The 21,100-nt window shown below is 38.7% G+C and overlaps 1 protein-coding gene across 1 annotated transcript; it reads right to left on the reverse strand.

Annotated features, from left to right (window-relative positions):
* Window positions 1-204: 204 nt before the first annotated feature.
* On the reverse strand, window positions 205-13,322 carry LOC144053510 (myosin heavy chain, fast skeletal muscle-like). Its single transcript, XM_077568024.1, has 41 exons — window positions 13,293-13,322; window positions 13,185-13,222; window positions 10,509-10,730; window positions 10,283-10,426; window positions 10,035-10,191; window positions 9,930-9,957; window positions 9,748-9,856; window positions 9,569-9,661; window positions 9,427-9,490; window positions 8,574-8,672; window positions 8,386-8,489; window positions 8,135-8,273; window positions 7,926-8,044; window positions 7,586-7,735; window positions 7,336-7,506; window positions 6,945-7,248; window positions 6,787-6,851; window positions 6,613-6,700; window positions 6,385-6,502; window positions 6,182-6,305; window positions 5,949-6,085; window positions 5,626-5,881; window positions 5,304-5,546; window positions 5,034-5,210; window positions 4,807-4,952; window positions 4,630-4,720; window positions 4,164-4,553; window positions 3,381-3,507; window positions 3,176-3,294; window positions 2,904-3,100; window positions 2,573-2,756; window positions 2,325-2,490; window positions 2,121-2,245; window positions 1,741-2,049; window positions 1,470-1,673; window positions 1,281-1,406; window positions 1,042-1,212; window positions 848-952; window positions 669-764; window positions 420-551; window positions 205-306 (listed from the first exon to the last, which is right to left on the reverse strand). Exons 3-41 carry the CDS (start codon window positions 10,713-10,715, stop codon window positions 286-288), a joined length of 5,805 nt encoding a protein of 1,934 aa, XP_077424150.1. The 5' UTR covers window positions 10,716-10,730; window positions 13,185-13,222; window positions 13,293-13,322; the 3' UTR covers window positions 205-285.
* Between the last annotated feature and the right edge of the window lie 7,778 nt (window positions 13,323-21,100).

A 21,100-nucleotide genomic window follows, 5' to 3' on the forward strand; every position in this document is an offset into this window, starting at 1 on the left:
TGGATCATCGTTTTTTTTAAAAAAAAAAAAGTACTTTATGTGTTGTTAAAATCCCTGAAATATTAATAGGGTTTACTTTTCTTAGTAAAGGTGGACACCTGCACAGTTTCTACAACTGAAATTAAATTGGACAATATTGTGATTTTAAGATTGAGGCATCTAAAGGATACATTGTCAGACAGGGAAAAATGATACCATAGCTGCTTTATTATTTCAAAATAATTTTATTGTGGCATATTTCACATCATATTATATGAGCTGAAATAACCCACTGAAGAATCAACTTTATTCAGCTGTGTCCTTTGCCTGTAAGAAAAATATAATCCTTCAAGTTAAAAATGTATTGTGTACAACAATGTAATAAAAAAAACACATTTGTCTAGTATGGACATTAGTCATCTATATGTTTCCATATTTACCTTGCCAGAGTCACGGCTTTTGGCTCTCAGTTTGTTGACCTGAGACTCAGCAATGTCAGCACGCTCCTCAGCCTCCTCCAGCTCATGCTGGACTTTCCTGCACTTGGACAGGTGGACATTGGCCTGCTCCTCCTGAGAAGTCAGACAGAATCATTCATTTGGAAATACTGTACATTAAACTTAACAGCCCGAATTATTTACCAGTATATTTTAAATGTAGAGTTCTTATTTTCTTATTTATATCCTTACCGCTTCCTCGGCCTGCCTCTTGTAAGCCTTCACTTTGAGCTGCAATTTATCAACCAGGTCCTGCAGTCTGACAACATTTTTCTTGTCCTCTTCAGTCTGTGAAAGAAAAATCATGTTTGCAAGTTTGAATACATGCATATAATTTGTTTAACATTTGCATGCTAAATGTTGACATTTACCTGGTAAGTGAGCTCCTTCACCCTCCTCTCATATTTTCGGACACCCTTAACAGCATCAGCTCCACGTCTCTGCTCTCCCTCAACCTCTGTCTCAAGCTCACGCACCTGGGGATTTTTTTAAATTTTTTTTTTTTAATGTAACAGCCGTACGTTTTAATAACTTGCTTTGAGTTTCTTGGAATAAGGATATTTACCCTAGACTCAAGTTTCTGAAGCTGCTTCTTGCCACCCTTCATGGCGAGGTTCTCAGCCTCATCAAGGCGGTGCTGCAGGTCCTTAACAGCCACCTCCAGGTTCTTCTTCATCCTTTCCAGATGCGCGCTTGTGTCCTGTTCCTTCTTCAGCTCCTCAGCCATCATTGCAGCCTAGAAAGGACATTTTTTTTATTAGAAAATTCTATACAAAACACAAAGTTGTGAACGAGAAAACATACATCAGTAATAGCCTTCTTGGCTTTGTCCTCTGCATTCCTGGCTTCCTGAACTGTGTCATCGACTTCACTCTGGATCTGGACAAGGTCAGCCTCAAGCTTCTTCTTTGTGTTCAGAAGGCTTGTGTTCTGAGACATAAAGATAATTGTCATTCAAAACGTAACAAAATGCTCTAGTGTTGAATGATTTACCTGAGAGTGCAGAAGTCCGACACGCTCACTGGCATCCACCAGCTCCTGCTCAGCAACTTTACGGCCGCGCTCTGTTTGTTCCAGAGCAGCCCGAAGTTCCTCAATTTCAGCCACCATGAGGCCATTCCTGCGGTCCACCATTGCAGCTTGTTCCTTGAGGTCATCTTGTGCTCTGACGGCATCGTCGAGGTGCAGTTGCGCATCCTGGTGAAGATCGAGGTGGTAAGTGAATAAATGGCAACACGGGTCGTAGCTCTTCACTTTGCAGTACCTTCAGCTGTGTCTGCACAATTCTCAGCTGCTTCTGAGATTCGGCAGCCTGGCGATTGGCGTGGCTCAGCTGAATCTCCATCTCATTCAAGTCTCCCTCCATCTTCTTTTTGATTCTCAGGGCATCATTCCTGCTCCTGACCTCGGAATCTAAAGTGCTCTGCATGGAGTCAGTCACCCTCTGGCTATTTCTCTTAATCTGCTCCATCTCCTCATCTTTCTCTGCCAGCTTCCTGTCCACTTCTCCTTTGATCTGGTTGAGTTCCAACTGGACACGCAGGATCTTCGATTCTTCATGTTCCAGAGTTCCCTGGTAATTCAGAACAATATCTTAATCTTTGCATCCGAATTTACGCCTCCATCTACATTCATTTAAATCACCTCAGCCTCTTCCAGCGCTGTCTGGATTTCAGACTTCTCCGTCTCCACTTGTTTCTTGGCCTTCTCGAGCTCATGGATGCTCTTTCCGGTCTCGCCAATCTGCTCAGTCAGATCAGAGATCTCCTCTACAAAGAGATGTAGAGGTTCAAATGAAGTAAAGTAGGAAAATGAACTGCGAGTTGCCAAATTCTGTGAAAAACTCACGCTGCAGATTTTTGTTTTCACGCTTCATGGTCTCCAGTTGATCCAAGGCTTCCTCGTAAGAGTTTTTCATCTTGAACAGCTCAGTGCCAAGAGAACGAGCCTCCTTCTGAGCTCCCTCAAGCTCTGACTGACCCTCCTCAAACTTCTGCTTCCACTCTGCCAACACCTAATTTAAAAAGTACAAAATGGTCAATGCACGTTCATTTGTCTTTTCCGTACGTCATGTGAGCACTTGGTATCAGTTGTACCTTGTCAAAGTTCCTCTGCTTTTTGTCAAGGTTGGCAGCAAGCCCATTGGCCCTCTCCACGTCAATCATGAGGTCTTCAACTTCACTCTGGAGTCTCTGTTTGGTCTTCTCCAGAGATGCACACTTGGAATTCACTGCCTCAATCTGTTCCTCAGCCTCCTGGAGGCGCTGTGCCAACTTTTTCCTGTTTTGAAACGTTTCTCAGTGAAAAATATCCAATCCCCAAAACAGATTTTACGCTCATTATCTCATCCCGTCAGAATCCATCCATCCATGTGAAATGAAATGAAATATAGTCAACCTGCTGTTTTAATTTCTAAATCATACTCACTTGGCTTCCTCAAGCTCCTCAGTGCGCTGGATGGCATCAGTTTCATACTTAGTTCTCCACTGAGCCACCTCAGAGTTGGCCTTGGACATTCCACGCTGCAGTTCAGCCTTGGCCTCCTGCTCCTCCTCAAACTGCTCCCTCAGCAGATCACAGTCATGGCGGGCTGATTGAAGTCCATGGGCAAGAGCATTCTTTGCCTGGTAGCCCAAATAAGTTTGATGAGCAAATTTTAATCTAAAAACAAAATTGCTGTTGGGAGTGATATTTCATACCTTGACCTCCTCTTCAATCTGTCTCTTCAGTTCCTCAATCTGCTGTGTAAAGGCCTGTTTACCTCTGGTCAGCTGTGAGACAAGAGCTTCCTTTTCCTCAATTTGACGGCCAAATTCACCTTGTTTCAACATCAGCATATAACGTTAGTGTATGTTTAGTTTTCACTTACAATCTAACGGTGAAGTTTGACTGTCACATGTGTACCATTTTCTGTCAGAAGACGGGCTTTCTGTGCACCCAGGTCATTGAGCTGACGGATATTCTCATCACTCTTGGTCTTCAGTTCACTAAGTTGGTCCTCAAGAGTGCGACACATCTTTTCAAGATTTCCCTGGTAGTTTGAAAAAAGAAGAAGAGTGTTATTAATCAATTTTCTAAATCACTTTTATTTATATATATGTATATTAGTGCTGTCAAAGAACTCGCTTTAACTCTAGAATTAAAGCTTTAAAAAACACAGCACTAATACATATATATATTCAACTCTTGAGTTGTCACCCACACTGAAACCAAATACCGATACCACAAGCACATAAAAATGTTCCCCAATAATAAATGGCAGATCATTTTAGTCAAATCATCAAAGACCTATTCATCCCAATATAGCATTTTTCCTTAAAATTTCCTTAAAATTTTTCATTCTTCGAATTTCTAATTTCAGGTTTCTCATCATGAAACGGCCACAAGAGGGCAGATGATACTTGTATCGGCCACAAGAGGGCAGATGATACTTGTATCGGCCACCATCGCGAGTACTCATACCTAGTGATGGACAAATGAAGCTACGTGAAGCACACTCGGTTTAAAAATGTAGTGGAAATTTAATACATTTCCATTGCACTAGTCTTTATCTTTAAACCGAGAGCACCTAGAAGAGTAAAAAAAAATATTGCAAGTGCTTTATGAAGCTTCATTTTTCCCATCACTACCGATACTGATACATGGTATCAGTACTCGCCCAAAACTAAAAGTATAACATTTCTTCACCTTTGCTTTAGCAACAGCCTCCATATTGCTGGAGAGATCATCAATCTCCATCTTGTATTCACTCTTTTCCTTCTCAAGCTTCTGCTTGACACGCTGCAGGTTGTCAATCTGCTCGCCCAGCTCGGCAACGCTGTCAGCCTGCTTCTTGCGGAGCGCAGCTGCTGTGGCCTCATGCTGCAAGGTGGACTCTTCAAGATCACGCCGCAGCTTCTGGAACTCGGCCTCGCGCTTCTTGTTCATCTCAATCTGAGCAGCCGTGGCACCTCCGGCCTCCTCCAGCCTCTCGCTGATCTCCTCGAGTTCCCTGGAGAGATCCGCTCTCTGCTTCTCAACCTTGGCGCGAGCAGCGCGCTCAGCCTCAATTTCCTCCTCTAGTTCCTCAATACGGGCCTATAAGGAAATGTTATTGTTCCTTTAAAATGAATTCTTCATTTTTAAAGCACTTCAACAATTGAAGATATCGTACCTGAAGTTCTTTGATCTTCTTCTGGAGCTGGGCACCCATTGACTGCTCATCCTCAATCTTGCTAAGGAACTGACTAATTTCAAAGTCCTTCCTGTGAATAAAAGACACATTTAGTGACGTCTTGCTTTGGAAGTGATTGTTCATATAATATAATGAGCTGAAGAACAAAGCATTTACTTTTTAAGTTTCTCATCAGACTGCTGTTTGTCGTTCTCTAGGTCCATGATGGACTCCTGAGCCAGTTTCAGGTCACCCTCAAGCTTCCTCTTGGCCCTCTCCAGGTCCATGCGCAGCTTCTTCTCTTGTTCCAGAGAACCCTCAAGCTGCAGAGTAACTTCATTTAGTCATTAAGGCATTTAAGCCATCTCGTATTTTTCTGGTACAAATGACTTATCATAACTTACATCGTCCACTTGCTGCTCAAGCTTGGTCTTGGCCTTGGTCAGAGTGTTGACCTTATCTTCCTCAGCCTGCAGGTCATCAAGAGTCTGCTGATGAGCTTCCTGAAGGGCCTTCTTCTCCTTGGTCAGCTTTGCAATGCTCTCATCCTGAGAAGCCATCTCCTCAGTCAGGTTCTTCACCTACAATGGAAACAAAGAAGATGTTTCATTACAGGTTACAAATACTGTGTTGAATGTGTGTGTGTGTGTGTGTCATACGGCGTATTAGCCAACCTTGTTCTCTGTGGCATGTTTCTCCTTCTCCACCTTGGCCAAGGTAAGCTCCAAATCATCAATATCCTTCTTGAGCTCAGAGCATTCATCCTCCAGTTTTCTCTTCTTTGCAGTAAGCTCAGCATTAATTTCCTCTTCATCCTCCAACCTCTCAGTTGTCTCCTTGAGTTTAGCTTCCAGTTGAATCTTACTCTTGATAAGTCCCTCACATCTCTCTTCAGCATCCGACAGATTCTCTGATTCCTGTTTCACAGTGAGCAAACGCATGCGATCACAGCAAACGGTGGTTTCAAAGAAAATTTGTGAGTGGCTTTTTACTCACAGATGCAACTTGCAGCTGCAGATCATTCTTTTCCTGAAGAAGAGACACCATCTTCTCCTCAAGTTCTTTCTTCTTGGCAAGAGCAGCAGCCAAATCAGAGGTCATCTTTTCATAGTTTTCCTTCATCTGGGTCAACTCTTTCTCTGTTTCAGCACTCTTCAGCAGAGGCTTGATCTTGTAGTACACCTTCATCCATGGCCAATGTTTGACATTCATGAATGACCGCACATTGTACTGGATGGTAAAGATGGCCTCCCTGTGTATGGACATTTTCAGTTAGTCACAGTTTTTGTTGTTGTATGTTTTTAAAATTGATAACATGCCTCCTCTCCATCATCTTCACAAACTCCTTCCTCATGAGGTAACCACGGCAGAGGGCCTGAGTCATGGTGACAAGAGCTGCAAGCTTCTCATCTCTCATTTCCTCAAGGGTACCCAAAAGACCTGCTTTGAAGAACACCTAACCAGAATGAAGAAAACGGAATCACAAAATTGATATCCTGTCTAAAACAAAACGTACTGTGAATGGATGGCTAGAAATCTTATCAAATGTGACCTTGGTGTGACCAAATCTGTATTGGTCGTGGTCAATATCGATTGACCCGAGCAGCTTCTCAGCAGCCTTCTTGTTGTCAATGAACTGACCCTCAGGGATAACGCTGGCATTCAGCACCTTGTACCTTTTTACGATGAAAGTCATTTGATCGTATCACTCTTGATGATGGATTGGTATTGCTGATGAAATATTGCTTGCGCTACCTCTGCTTGAAGTCACCATAGAGGATTCTGCTGGGGAAACCTTTCCTGCAGATTCTGATACCCTCAAGCACACCATTACACCTAAGCTGGTGGATGACCAGGAAGTTCTCCATCAGACCTGTGGAACGGGGATCATTATCATAATGATTATTTTAACATAATTCAGGTGAGCTAAAGTCATACACCTTAATATAACATTGTAATTCAACTCAGCGTACTGTACATTACCCGGAGTCTTTGACTCATTCGGAATCAGGCAACGCACAAAGTGAGGATGGGTGCTCCTCAAGTTGGTCATCAGTTTGCCCAAGTTCTCCTGAAAGTAGAAAACAGTGAATGAGTAATGTCATGCTAATAAAATGTAGCACAAATCACATTTCTTTTTTGCAAACTACACCTTACCCTAAACTGTGAAGATACAGTCTGCATAGAACCACCCTTCTTCTTGCCTCCCTTTTTACCCGCTTCTACTCTCCATTTTGGGGGAATATGTAGCATTAGAACAATATTTAATATTCCTGCCATTTAACAAATATAACATCGGTTTTTTATCAGCGTACCCTCAGCAGCAGCAGGAGGATAGAGGAAAGCCAGAAGTTTAACTGGGGACTTCTGGTAGAGCTGCACAACAGACTCATTCAGTGGATCCTTGTTCTTGTCCAGCCAGCCGCTGATGTTGTAGTCCACAGTACCGGCGTAATGGACCAGGGAGAAGTGGGCCTCAGCCTTGCCCTTTGCAGGCTTTGGCTTCTCAAATGCTTTGCATTTGCCAAGATGCTGATCGTAAAGCTTGTTCTTGAACGACGTGTCTGTGGCCTTGGGGAACATGCACTCCTCTTCAAGGATGGAGAAGATACCCATGGGCTTAAAGAATGAGAGGGAGTATAATTGAAGTGATTGACTTTAGTGCCATGTCAATAACCAAAATCTGCTTCTGAGTCAAATGCATACCTTTTCAATCAGCTCAATGCAAGCAGCCAGATCCATGCCAAAGTCAATGAATTCCCAAATAATACCCTCCTTCTTATACTCTTCTTGTTCCAGGACAAACATGTGGTGGTTGAAAAACTGTTGCAGCTTCTCATTGGTGAAATTGATGCACAGCTGCTCCATGCTGTTGTACTAAGTGAGAACAAATCATGACACCAATCATTGGCTAGTTCAAATCTAAAAATGTATTTTCATATGAATGGAGCTTTACGTCGAAGATTTCAAATCCAGCAATATCCAGGACACCAATGAAGAACTGCCTTGACTGTTTAGTGTCCAACATCTGGTTGATACGGATGACCATCCACAAGAACATCCTCTCATAGATGGACTTGGCAAGGGCTGGCACTGAGTTCAGCACCTAAAAACAAACATCAACTTTGAAAGTTTACAGCTGTGTCAAAAGGAGTCTTGAATAGAGAAAACCGTTAAGGGCTACTATTAACTCATTCACTGCCAGCCCATTAAAAATGGCGTCCATAGCCGTCAATGGCAGTGAATGAGTTTTATTGTGTGCTACCATTATAATGATTATTTTTGATTAATGTTACCTGAGGTACAGTCTGTCCCTTGGTGACAAACTCGTTTCCGACTTTCACTCTGGGATAGCATAGAGCCTTCAGCATGTCAGCGGAGTTCAGACCCAACAAGTAGGCAATCTTATCGGCAACTGAAAAGTTTTGTACATTACAGTTACTGTGTGTTTGTACGGTAGAGTCTGATCGTAGTAACAAAGGCACAAATGACCTTTACCGCGTACCTTCTGTGCCATCGGGCTCTGCCTGCTCCTCACGCTGCTTCTGCTTGAACTTCATGTTACCGTGGTGAAGGACAGCACCTGTCATTTTGTAGATGCTCATCTTCTCCTCATTCGTGAAGCCCAGAATATCAATGGCGTTCTGTGTGTAAATAAGTGATGCAAAGGATATGACCGAAACCACAAACTAAAATGATGCTGCCTGTAAGGTGATTATCGACATTGTTGACAGTATTTGAATAATAATCACTCACATCAGTGGCTTCCAGCTCAACTTTGTCATCAATGCTGGCCACAGTGATCTGTCCCTGACTGCACATAGGGAAGTCGTAAGGGTTTGTTGTGATGAGTGACATTTCTGTGTGGGGGGGGAAGAATCCAATACTTAGTAAGATTTTTCAGTGTACGTTCAAGTATGCCTCTTGACTACACCAATCCATACCAATCAACTCTGGTTTGTGGTTGGTCATCATCTGGTAGAAAATGTGGTAGCCTCTCTCATCAGGAAGCTGGAAAGTCACTCTGGACTTCTCCAGCAGATCTGCAATGATTTTACGGAATCAATCTTTCATATTGAAGGAATATTAAATTACTATATTAAGTGTAATCTTTGCGTGTCCAAAATAATTGTATTCAGGATCTGATGAAGAAGTTTTCTTGCAAGAATTTATTTAGAGGCCTCTAAAGACACAGTCAGGACATCACATCAGAATGCAACGTGATGATCCCCCAAGTGTGTGACAATTTACAGAACATCGACTCATTTATACAAAAAAGATAAAAGGTTCCTCCTCCCGGCTCTTGATTGAACAAAGGGCAGACATGTCATCTCCTAGTGACCAAATGTTGATGTTATTAGCAAGCAGACGTGATGTTATTAGTAAGCAGAAGTGATGTTATTAATAAGCAGAAGTTTACATACAGACATGTTGATTCCAGGTTGAACAAAGGTGTAATCTTATTAGTAAACAGACATTTACATTCAGTTCCCCTTCTTGACTGGGGGAGAAATGCAATTAGGATCTACCCCAGACTTTTAGTCTCTAATGCCAAAAGGCTCTAAATAACATCATGCACATTCCTATCTTCAATAGCTTCGAGGGTGAGAGGATAAAATAAAGTTCACAAAATCATTACTCCACTGTATTCTATTAAACACTCATGATTATATCACATCTATATGTCTATAAGTAAATTCAAAAACAGTAAAACCACAAATTAAAAATATCAAATGTCTTCAATATATATATATTTTTTTACAGTTCACATTTCCACTGCGTGAGTTGTGCACTTACATGTCTCAATATCAGCACTAGCCAGTTTGCCAGTTGTGCCAAAATGAATTCGGATGAATTTACCCTGTTTCAAACACATTTTTACCAGATCAATTACTGATAAGTACGACAAATTCCTCTGTGGCAATTGCAGTATACTTACAAAACGAGAAGAGTTGTCATTCCTGACAGTTTTGGCATTACCGTAGGCTTCCAGAAGAGGATTGGCAGCGATAATCTGATCCTCAAGTGACCCCTGCAATCAAGTTTGGAATTAACATTAGCAAATTAATTCAACTTAACTTCTCAAAACAAATGCATTTATTTTCTAAATGAACATACCTGATACTTCGATGTCTGTTCCTTCTTTTTATCTCCACCAACTGAGATTGTGGCAAAGTACTGAATGACACGCTTGGTGTTTACAGTCTTTCCAGCACCAGATTCTCCACTGGGGAAGAAAGACAAACTTGTGGAAATCTGTTTACAAGTTTTCTTAGTTTACAAATACAAACATAACTCACGTGATCAAGACAGACTGGTTCTCCCTGTCTGTTCAAACAGAAACATGAAATCAATCATGTGTTTCTACAACAAGACAGTACCAATCGATTCGGCTTGTAACATACCAGTAAGCATGAATTGATATGCATTGTCAGAGACAGAGAAGATGTGGGGTGGAGCCTCCATACGCTTCTTGCCTCTATAAGCTGACACTACTTCAGAATCGTACACTGGTAGCATCTTGTAAGGGTTCACAGTGGCGCAGAACAACCCAGAGTAGGTCTGAGAGAAATCCAACATCGAAAACAATTTATTGTACGTCTTAAAAATTGTCTATGTATAATTCTGCAACTCATAGGGCAGATTGTCTTACGTAGATCATCCATGCTGCATAACGCTCTTTGAGGTTATACAGGACGGAGGCTTCATTGAGATGAGTCATCATGGCCATGTCTTCAATTTTGTCGAACTTGGGAGGATTCATTGGACTGACATCATCTTCTTTAACTGTCTTTTCCTAAAAGAAGACATGAGACACAGTGAGAACTGATCACGTGCTTTTAGCATACAAGTTTAACCCAAGAAGAGGAAATTCCAACCTCCTCAGTGTCCAGAACTTTGACGGTGACTTTGCCATTTTCTTTCTTGAGGATTGTTGCCTTCAGGTAGAGCTCCTTCGCATCAACCACATAGCAGGCCGACTTGGCATCGAACGGTCTGTTTTGAGCTTCGACTCTCTCCTTCTCTGGTTTGCGGAGGTAGATGGCAGCCTTGCCATACAAGGCCATTTCTGCGTCGGTACTCATGGTGGTGGTTTAGGTCTGTGTGGTAAAGTGAACACAAATCAGATTTATTTGTATCAAATCCATATACTGTAGCTAATGTTTTAATTTCTTGGAGTCACACTCACAATTACTCACCCAAAATATAAACGCAACCTTTTTGTTTTGCTCCCATTTTTTTTTTTATGAGATGAACTCAAAGATCTAAAACTTTTCCACATACATAATAATATCACCATGTCTTTCAAATATTGTTCACAAACCAGTCTAAATTTGTGATAGTGAGCACTTCTCCTTTGCCGAGATAATCCATCCCACCTCACAGGTGTGCCATATCAAGATGCTGATTAGACACCATAATTAGTGCTCAGGTGTGCCTTAGACTTCCCACAATAAAAGGTCACTCTGAAAGGTGTAGTTTTGTTTTATTGTGTGTGTGTGGGGGGGTCTGGGGACTCTGAAAAACAATCAGTTCTGGTGTCCCCAGACCCCTCAATAATACAAAACTGCACCTTTCAGAGTGGCCTGTTATTGTGGGCAGTCTAAGGCACACATGTGCACTAATCACTATCACGGGTCTAGACTGGTTTGTGAACAATATTTGAGAGAAATGGCGATATTGTGTATGTGGAGAAAGTTTTAGATCTTTGAGTTCATCTCACAAAAAAATGGGAGCAAAAACAAAAGTGTTGCATTCATATTTTTTGTTGGTTATATATATATATATATATATATCTGTGAGTAAGTCCATTCATTTTCCATATTGCTGAACCCCATCAGCGTCAAAGGTGTGCTGGAGCCTATCCCAGCTGTCTTCAGGCAAGAGGCAGGGAATACCCTGGATTGGTTCAAGCCAATTACAGGGCACATTTGGACAAGCATAGACAAACAATCAATCACACTCACACCTACAGACAATTTAGAGCAGCGGTTCTTAACCTGGGTTCAATCGAGCCCCTTGGGTTTAGTGAGTCAGTCTCAGGGGTTCGGCGGAGGTCAAGACATGTGATGATATGCCCCTCTTGGCCATCGTTGTCTGCTGTCTGATGATGCTACATTGTTTGGCCTAGCTATGCTGCAGGGAATTTGGTGCGCTCAGTAGTTGACTTGTGGCTGTTGTGATGGTATGTTGTGTGATTTCTTTATTATTGTAATCCTTTCATACTATGTCGAACAAATAAGAAAGTGGTCGGACAAAATTGTGCAATATTAATTGTTGAAGGTGTTCCACAGGATTCAATTCTGGGGCCTGTGTTGTTTTCACTGTAAAACAGTGTAGGTGGTCTATAAAATTGGAGTCCGCAGCCTAACTGCATGATTTTCAATGTCAAGTTGAGCAATTTTAGTCCAGTACAACTAGCTATCTAGCAAAACTAAAGGTACACTTCCTTAAGATGCATGGAGATGGGGAATGCAAGAACGAACACGCTTTCTGAATTCAAGGTGAAGAGAGCAAGATTTGATTAAAGGGTTACCCTCCCTGTTCATTTTGTTCACCAGTAAACCCTATACAGACGCTCCCCTACTTACGAACATTCGAGTTACGAACAACGGTACATACGAGCATTTCTGCGCGTACAGTATGTCGAAAAATGTTCGGAAAGAAATGCTGTAAGTTCGATTTTGTATTGCGCGTAGTGCTTCTTTCCGCCGCTATTACCGACGATTGGCGCTGTGAGAGCTCATTGGAGGCTGAGCAACGTGGCGAGGAGGAGGAGGAAGAAAACGCCGGTCCCCATGAAGCAGGAAATAACTTTTGAAGCCGATTCCAGCGACGACGAACAATCTCTCATGATATAAAATCCTCCTCTTCCTCCTCCTCCATCATCTCCTTAAGCATCGAGTACATCTTCCAAAAGTAAGTTAAACTTCATTTTATTTATCTTATTACGTACATGTACATACTGTGTGTGTGTCTTTCGCTCTCTCTCTCTAACATACGTAGTACAGTACAGTACTGTACGTATTCTCTCCATTTTATAAAATTTTTTTTCAGTACAAACCAATGCAGGTTACTTGTACAAGCCTTAAACATACTTATATAAACCTTCAATATACTTATATAGGCTTTAAACATAAATTATAATACAAAATATAGCACTGAAGCAACTTACGAACAAATTCACCTTACGAACGATCGTCCGGAACGTAACTCGTAACCTTCATCTTGAATTTAAAAAAAAATCTGATTTTGTTTTTCAATAAAGAGGGGATGCGCATAGGGAAGTTGTGGGGTTCAGTACCTCCAACAATGTTAAGAACCACTGATTTAGAGTTTTCAATTCATCTTCCATGCATGCTTTTGGAATGTGTGGAGGTAGCAGGAGCACCTGAGGAAAAACCCAGCCAGGTACAGGAAGCACATGCAAATTCATGAGACAGATATGAACCCACGACCTCTGAGCATAACCAGCCATCCGCTGTGTTGCCACTTTCAGTGAGTAACTTCATATTTTTAAGATTATCCATGCAAAATAATTGAACAGTTCATACCTTATTTTCTATCCTTTAAATAGTTGAATGTTACAATCCTGTTGAAATCAAATTACATTCAATTTACATACATTTAATTGCGCCCCAGTAGAGAGTGGTTATGCTTACCACACGCTGGGGTCTTCAGGCTCCTCCACCACACACTGACTCAGCCCCCATGCTCTCCTTTTATACCAAATGTTGTTTGCTTATATGGCAAGAGTTAAATAGGGACCACGACACAAATGTGGTGCGGCGTACTTTGAAAGTCAACATCCGTGGAAACATTTCGCGTCATATTCTTGTGTATGCGTGTGTGTGTCTGTGTGCGTGTGTGTGTGTGTGTATTGTGATTCTTTGCCCCACTTTCAATTGTCATATATGATGTTTTGTGATCTTCTTCTTTTTGGGCATCATTATTCATTAATGTAAAACAGAAACTATTTCCTTGTCTTTTATTTCCTTCCCTTAGCGCAAATGGGTACTTTTCATTGAAGATTGATCAAATTAAGGTTTTATTTTTTTTTAGCAGTATTTTTCTTATTACAGTATATTCGTTTTCACATTTCATTTTGATCACTTTGCTTCCATTTCGATAATCACCTGCTGGAAAAGTTGATGTTAAGGATGGAGTGGCTTTAATACTAATCCCTAAAAACATTTTAAAATAAATGAATAAATAAATACATAAATAAAGTATTAAAGTATTAATTATTTAATTACTTAATATTAAGATTTGTGAAATTAAGCCACAATAGGATGGCAGTTTCCACAATTACCTCACTATGACCTATGTACTATGATGTATAGATTATTTAATTAATATTTTTATGCAATATAATTTTTTTGCAGAACCTGTAAAAAAAATAATCAGTTTGATATTTTGCTTTTTACTATTTACTTAAAAACATTTCTACAACAACAACAACAACAAATAATCTCATTGTGTGTCTTATTTTTCATTCGAACCATGTTGCGATGCACCGTGCATTAGCATTACCAGTTCAACTTATCTTGCGTGGTTATCACACTGTAACATTTGTCGTCCTTTGTGGGAACATGCTTTGCTTATAAAGCATTAGTTAAATTCGGGACACCTGTCAAATACGGCGTGGAGGACAGCTGATGCTTACATGACTTGAAACATTTGTCACAGCACTATACATCTTATGTATCACATTTCCATCAACCAAAACAGATTCGAAATAGGCCCCTATTTAAAATGTAATTTAATACCTACAAGTACAGTACTTACAAGTAGACTAGCGCTGTTTGTTGATTCTTTCATTTGATAGCACATTAATTAAATTAAACATGTATCAAACTCTATCTCTTGTCAAGTAAGTAAGGAATTAAGTGAAGCATGAAAAGGTATGTTTGATTTTATGATGTGTCTTTTTCATTCTTATTTTTTAAGTTTCTTATGAGAAATTGAATTATTATTACTTGTAACTATGCGTAACAGATATGTCTCTGGTATTCACACATATCATGCTATTAACACTTAAATCTGCAGACATAGCTGGATGTCCATTTTTGGCCTCACATACAACACTGCTTGTCACAGTTGTTGAGCAAATGCCTTCTTAAATGTCACATGCAACTGAGATGTTTTTTTTTTTTACTGTGTGAAAAACACTGAATGTTTTCATATTATATGATATGATCACTAATTAAATTGATTTTTCAGGTTACTTTTGTTGTTGTTGACCTGAGCCACTACTAGAGATGACACAATTCTAATTAAGCCTATCATCACCGCTAACATTTTGGCCTATTTCCCAGTATTTGATCTTTGATTTCGTGTCGGGTCATCATTCTCTCCTGTTTATAATCATCATCATCATCATCATCATACAAACCCAATTCCAATGAAGTTGGGACGCTGTGTTAAACATAAATAAAAACAGAATACAATGAATTGCAAATCATGTTCAAACTATATTTAATTGAATAAACTACAAAGACAAGATATTTAATGGTCAAACTGATCAACTTTCTGACTTTTTCATTAAACTATTACTTCAGTTATTGCTGTTTCCTCTCTCTCTCTCTCTCTCTCTCTCTCTCTCTCTCTCTCTCTCTCTCTCTCTCTCTCTCTCTCTCTCTCTCTCTCTCTCTCTCTCTCGCTCTCTCTCACTCTCTGAAAGGGTTTTCTTTACCTAAAGTACATCACAAATCAGGTATTTAAAAGCGTTACATGTTGAGTTTCACATTACCGGGAACTACCGTTAATGTTTACAGATTTTTTTTTGCATTTTATATTGACCAAAACATTTCTGAAAAAATTGGCAGAGCACCTATCACTTACATAGACAACGTACCAGGAAACCAACAGAAGTACTTACTCATATTGGCTGTTTCTTCCTTTGTCACTGTTATAAATAGCACAGACAATGCAAATCAAATTGCGATTCATTAAAAAAAAAAGTAAGTAACTGTACAAGTACTTTAATGCAACTTGACATGTAAAAAGTCAGTCATTTGAAACCAAGTAAATAATTGTTTCTTTCTTTTTTCTTTGCTTTACTAATGAAACTAGAGTGGGCCATGTGTTAACAGAAATAGAATAGAATTTTTTAACCTAATTCCGGTTACTTAATTCTGTCTGTTAGCGAGAGCCACTACATCGTGATAACTTACATTGATGTTTCTGCATCTGGCAATTTATTATTATATTATATTATTAGTATGGGATTTTTTTTTTAATGGGCTTTAGGTGAACTGATGAATACACACACGCTCGCACGCACGCACACACACACACACACACACGCACATACAAAAAAAAGGGTATATATATATATATATATATATATATATATATATATATGTGTATATGTGTATATATATATGTATATGTATTTAAAAAAAAAAAACATTTATTAAATTTTTTTAATTGATTTGTTGGATTTTTTTTTTTTAAAAAAAAGGAGAGCAATGATGATGTCAAATCGAATGAACAATACTGAGCTCTCCTGTAAAAAAACAAGAAAAAAAAAATAGAAAAAGAGACTGCAATAATTACTGCAGTAGTTTCTGGGTTTATTTTTAATATTAGATTTTAAAGTGTACACTTTGCGGGATTGTCATCCCCCTACTTACATGTTTTTTAAAGGCGTACCCCAGGGATCAGTTTTAGGTCCGCTGTTGTTCTCTATTTATATTGAAAAATCTTTGTCCAAATGTGGCCAAATGCCTGTTTCCATTTGTATGCAGATTGCACATTTATTTATTGTTCTTCCAAAGTAATTGAACAAGCCTTTAAATCTTTACAGTCTGCCTTTAATGTTGTACAGTCTCATTTAACACAATTAAAACTAGTTTTAAATCCAGACAAATCTAAATTAATGATATTTTCAAATGGAAAACAGTACAAGCAAATCTGCCTAAGATTGAAACTATTGAAGGAGCAGAAATTCAAATAGTACATACTGTACTTATAGGTATTTAGTTATTGTTATTGACCAAAATCTTTCTTTCAAGTCACCTATCGTGGGCCTTGTTCAAAAACTGAAGCTAAAATTGGGGTTCTTTTAGGAACAAATCTTGTTTTTCTTTTACAGCAGGGACGCGTCTTATTTCTGCAACTTTATGCCTTTATTGGACTATGGTGATTTGCTTTTTATAAATGCATCAGCACAACACACAAAGACAATTATACAGTGTTTACCATTGTGCTCTGCATGTTATTACTGGTTGTAGAAATCATGTAAACCATTGTACGCTTTATTCTGTCGCGAAGTATCCATCTCTGTAAATCTGTAGAATCTCACACTGGTTTGTTTTTATCTATAAATATAGGATTGGGCTCCTCCCTTCTTACCTTTGTGTATATTTACAAAAACAACAACAGCTTTATGGTTTGCGCTCTCAAACAATTCAACAAATGACAGTTCCTAGGGTCAGGACAGAGTTGGCCATTTTAATCTTTTTGTAGTACAACATTAAGTTGTTATAATAACACAACACAAAAATCCATCCAAAATGCATGATTTCATAAGAAAAAAACAAGGAACAAAGCCATCCATCCATCCATTATCCTCAATAATGTCTCAGGTGAGCTGGAGCCAAACAGCTGACTGTGGTCAAGAGACGGGGTACACTGTAAACAGGTTGCAGAGCAAATCAACAGTACACTAGAAAAAACAAACAAACACAAAAAAAACATTCACTTCACATCATGTGCATTCACAACTTTAGACAATTGAGAGTCTTCAAATAACCTGAATGTGGGGATGAAGCCAGGGTAGCCAGAGACAACCATAACATTAAGCCTCAAAACGTTAACTCGTTCATTGCCATTGAATTATTATTATGAAAAATTATGAAAAAAATTCATTTGAACAATTTCTATTAATTTAACATATTTTTTCCCACTTTTGTTCACAAGAGTATAAAAACCTAGAAAACATTTTTTTATTGTACATTTAGAACAGATATAAAATGTGTGATTAATCGTGAGTTAACTAGTAAAGTCATGCGATTGTATACAATTAAAAAAAAATTTGCGCCTGACGAGATGATTATTACAAATTAGGGGCGTCAGGCAATTAAATTTTTTAATTGTAATTAATCACATGACTTCAATAGTTAACTCACGATTAATCACAAATTTTATATCTGTTCTAAATGTACAATGAAAAAAATCTAGGTTTTCATACTCTTGTTAACAAAAGTGGGATATTTTTTTTTTTTTTACTAATAGTTAAAATGATTTTTGGACGTTTATAGCCGTCAATGGCAGTGAATGAATTAAAAAAAGAAGAAAAGATAAAAAATTCGGGGCGTCAGGCGATTAAAGTTTTTAATTGTAATTAATCGCATGACTTCAATAGTTAACTCACGATTAATCACAAATTTTATATCTGTTCTAAATGTACAATGAAAAAAATCTAGGTTTTCATACTCTTGTTAACAAAAGTAAAAGAAAAATGTTAAATAGAAATAGTTAAAATGATTTTTGGACATTTATAACTGTCAATGGCAGTGAATGAGCTAAGAAAAATGTAGTGTAGTACGTTTAAGGGTTAGGGTTAGTAGTCAGTTCTTGTGTTGATGAAGTCAATATGTGTCTATTTTGCAATTTGCATTTGTAGTAAGCCACATGCAGTAAAACATAGAAGGAACCCTTTTTACCAAAACAAAATAAAAGCAATATAAAAACATCTATCTTGACATCATGTACAGTCTATTACTTTATACTCACATAATGATTTTTTTAACAGGATGAAATTCATTTTTGCAAAATGTACAGGTCTGGATGTATGAATGTGATTTGCTCACAATAATCAAAATAATTTGATGCTTTAAATCCTGCTGAGTCGATGCAAAATGGACCAAACCAGTAAATGAATCAGCACTTATTTATGTTTGTGTATTTTCTGCAATGCCTATTTGAAATAATTTCCTGATTTTTAATAATGAATGGAAACTGTTTTTTTTTGTTTTGTTTTTACCCAATTCACTGACCGAAAAAAAAGTGATTGACAGATTAATTGTTTTTTAAAATAATCATTAATTGGATCCCTAGACTTCACAGAGTGGAACAACTAGAAGGAACGACATCCCCTAAACTATTAATACTAGTGGCACTTTATGTGTTTTCAACTTTCTGTCTATCAAATGGAAGAAACTGACTCTACATCAACAGGCATCTTAGAATGGAATTTTCCCTTCACAACAGAAAGTGTTTAAGAGCTGTTTTACAAAGTCACGATCCTCCGGGAATAAACTTGCAACATAAGCAGCATGACCCGTCGCGTGCGGTAAATCGAGCACACTGAAAGACATGTTTGACCGACCCTCCTGAGAAGAAAGCTAGGAATGCTCTGATGTGGGTACAAAGCAGTGGTCCACTCAGAAAAGAAGAAGGGTCGGCGCAAAGGATGGAGCAGAGTATCAGCCATCTCGGACTAAGACTTAGATCGTGTTTTATAAAAGCTCCAAAATCCAGATAGCTTCAAACGGCCTTTGCTGTTACACTTTGGTGCTGTGACATTAGTTGGTTAATTTACTTGACGATTAAAATTGTTGGATATCACTCAGACTACTTAAATGGTTTAATAAATTAACAGTCTATGGGGGTTGTGATTAGAATTCATGTGGCACCGTTTAACCCTCGAATCCAATGTCAACTGTGGCTTTGTTGGAAACCAACCTCTTCCTGCATTTTCGGCCTGCGCTGAAGCACGGCCTCTAAAATGACATTAAATTGACACAACTACTCACAAGAAGGCTAACTTTCTCCATGAATAGCTAAATAACATAACAAAAAAAAAAATACTACCTACTCTACTGTTCCAAGACAGTGTGTCTAAGTTAAAGTAGACTAATATTACATATCTGCTTTGCATGGTGAGAAAGAATTCTTAATTGCCTTCCGGCTAAACACTGCAACATCCACCATTATATGCACAACAAACTGTGAAATGTAGTTTAAGGGTAATTGAGGATATTTCTATTTAAATGTTAGGAAGCTTGATGTGCTTATAAGGCCGCTGAAGTTAATGGCGTCAAGCTGTGAGAAATGTATAACTGTTATCATAGTTGGAGAATTTAACACGTCCACTTTGGGCCTTCTGTTTCCACCATGTGTCACTTGTCTTCATCCTTGCCTGACAGAAATGTCCATAATATTACTATGAACGATTAGAAAGTTGTAGCTCACATCACATGATGAGAATGAAAGTTCAGTGTGTACAACAGGTCTCCAGAAATGATTTCAAATAACACAAGGACGTCAAGTAATCGAATGATACATGATAAGATGACATTTTCGCTGTGTTATCGTGTTAATTAGTCCTTGAAAGAGTGCTGGACAGCTGTTCAATTTGTCAACTATATCCTGTACTTGCTAAGATTGCTCATTACTTCAGGAATTCACATGCCTACACATAGTGTATAACGACTACTACCCACATTGTGCAGCAGTGCATATGCTTTAACTAATATACTGCATGAGTGCTGAGGTCTAAAATAGTTCCAGCGAGAGGCAGTAGCTCAATTTGTAGGGACAGGAGTTACAAAATGAGATTAGCACTTCCAAGGCACAAACATTGTTCCTCTTTTTAACAAATAATACGCTATTTGTGGAACATCACATAACCAAACGGGAAAAAATGTGTAAGTGGGCTTCCTCCGTGCACATCTCTATCTACGAGCTGACAATAAAATGGTTTCAACCCAAACTTTTTAGTTCTTTTTTTGCCGGCATCCTCGAACAACACAGTGCCAAACTGACTTGGATTTCTGCTCATCATTGACTTGAATTGTGAAGACATTTAACATTTTCAATTTATATTTTTACTGTTTATGAATTTATTTATAAACATATATTGGAATATAACTGTATTGTAATGAATAACACTGTGATCATGTTGTTGTGGAATGTATTGGAACTTTTACTCCCTTCAAGTTGTCATGGAGATAAGAAATGTGTGTGTCTGAAAGGGAGTCAAGTTCTCATGCTATTACTCATTATGTCGTAAAAACTGAAGGTCCAAGATCATTACCTGCCTACATCATATATCCGGGATGGTAGGGGAAATGGAGTAAACATGTCAGTAAATCACTTGTCTGTCTATTATAATTACTAACCCTTTGTCCAGCCTCAGAGGAGGAGTATGCTTTTTTTCATCTATAAAGCGACTGTGTGTTTTCATATTGACACACTCGAGGCTGAACATCACCTTTGAATGTAAGCATGTCTTGTGTCTTTTAGGAGCTCCTAAAATAAATCTTTTGCAAAAGAAGCTTCTTCATCAGATCTCATCTGCAATTATTTCGAACACGCAAAGATTACATTTAATATAGTAATCAAATAATACCTTCAAATGACCAAAATGTGTTTGACGATATTATGTTCTGTGCAGTTCTATGCTTCCCCACGGGTTCAAAACCCGCCTCCGACTGTACATTGCAAATGTATCCATGGC

This window comes from Vanacampus margaritifer, chromosome 6, assembly GCF_051991255.1.
Source record: "Vanacampus margaritifer isolate UIUO_Vmar chromosome 6, RoL_Vmar_1.0, whole genome shotgun sequence".
NCBI classification, from domain to species: Eukaryota; Metazoa; Chordata; class Actinopteri; order Syngnathiformes; family Syngnathidae; genus Vanacampus; species Vanacampus margaritifer.

Bases quoted from the DNA above. Each gene is read 5' to 3' on its own strand.
- LOC144053510 (XM_077568024.1), bottom strand. From the start codon at position 10,715: ATGAGTACCGACGCAGAAATGGCCTTGTATGGCAAGGCTGCCATCTAC. The intron at 6,503-6,612 runs GTAATGTACAGT...CCCGTTCCACAG, and splicing joins GAATGAGTCAAAGACTCCGG to GTCTGATGGAGAACTTCCTG. The intron at 2,757-2,903 runs GTGAGTATGATT...GTTTCAAAACAG, and splicing joins GAGGAGCTTGAGGAAGCCAA to GAAAAAGTTGGCACAGCGCC.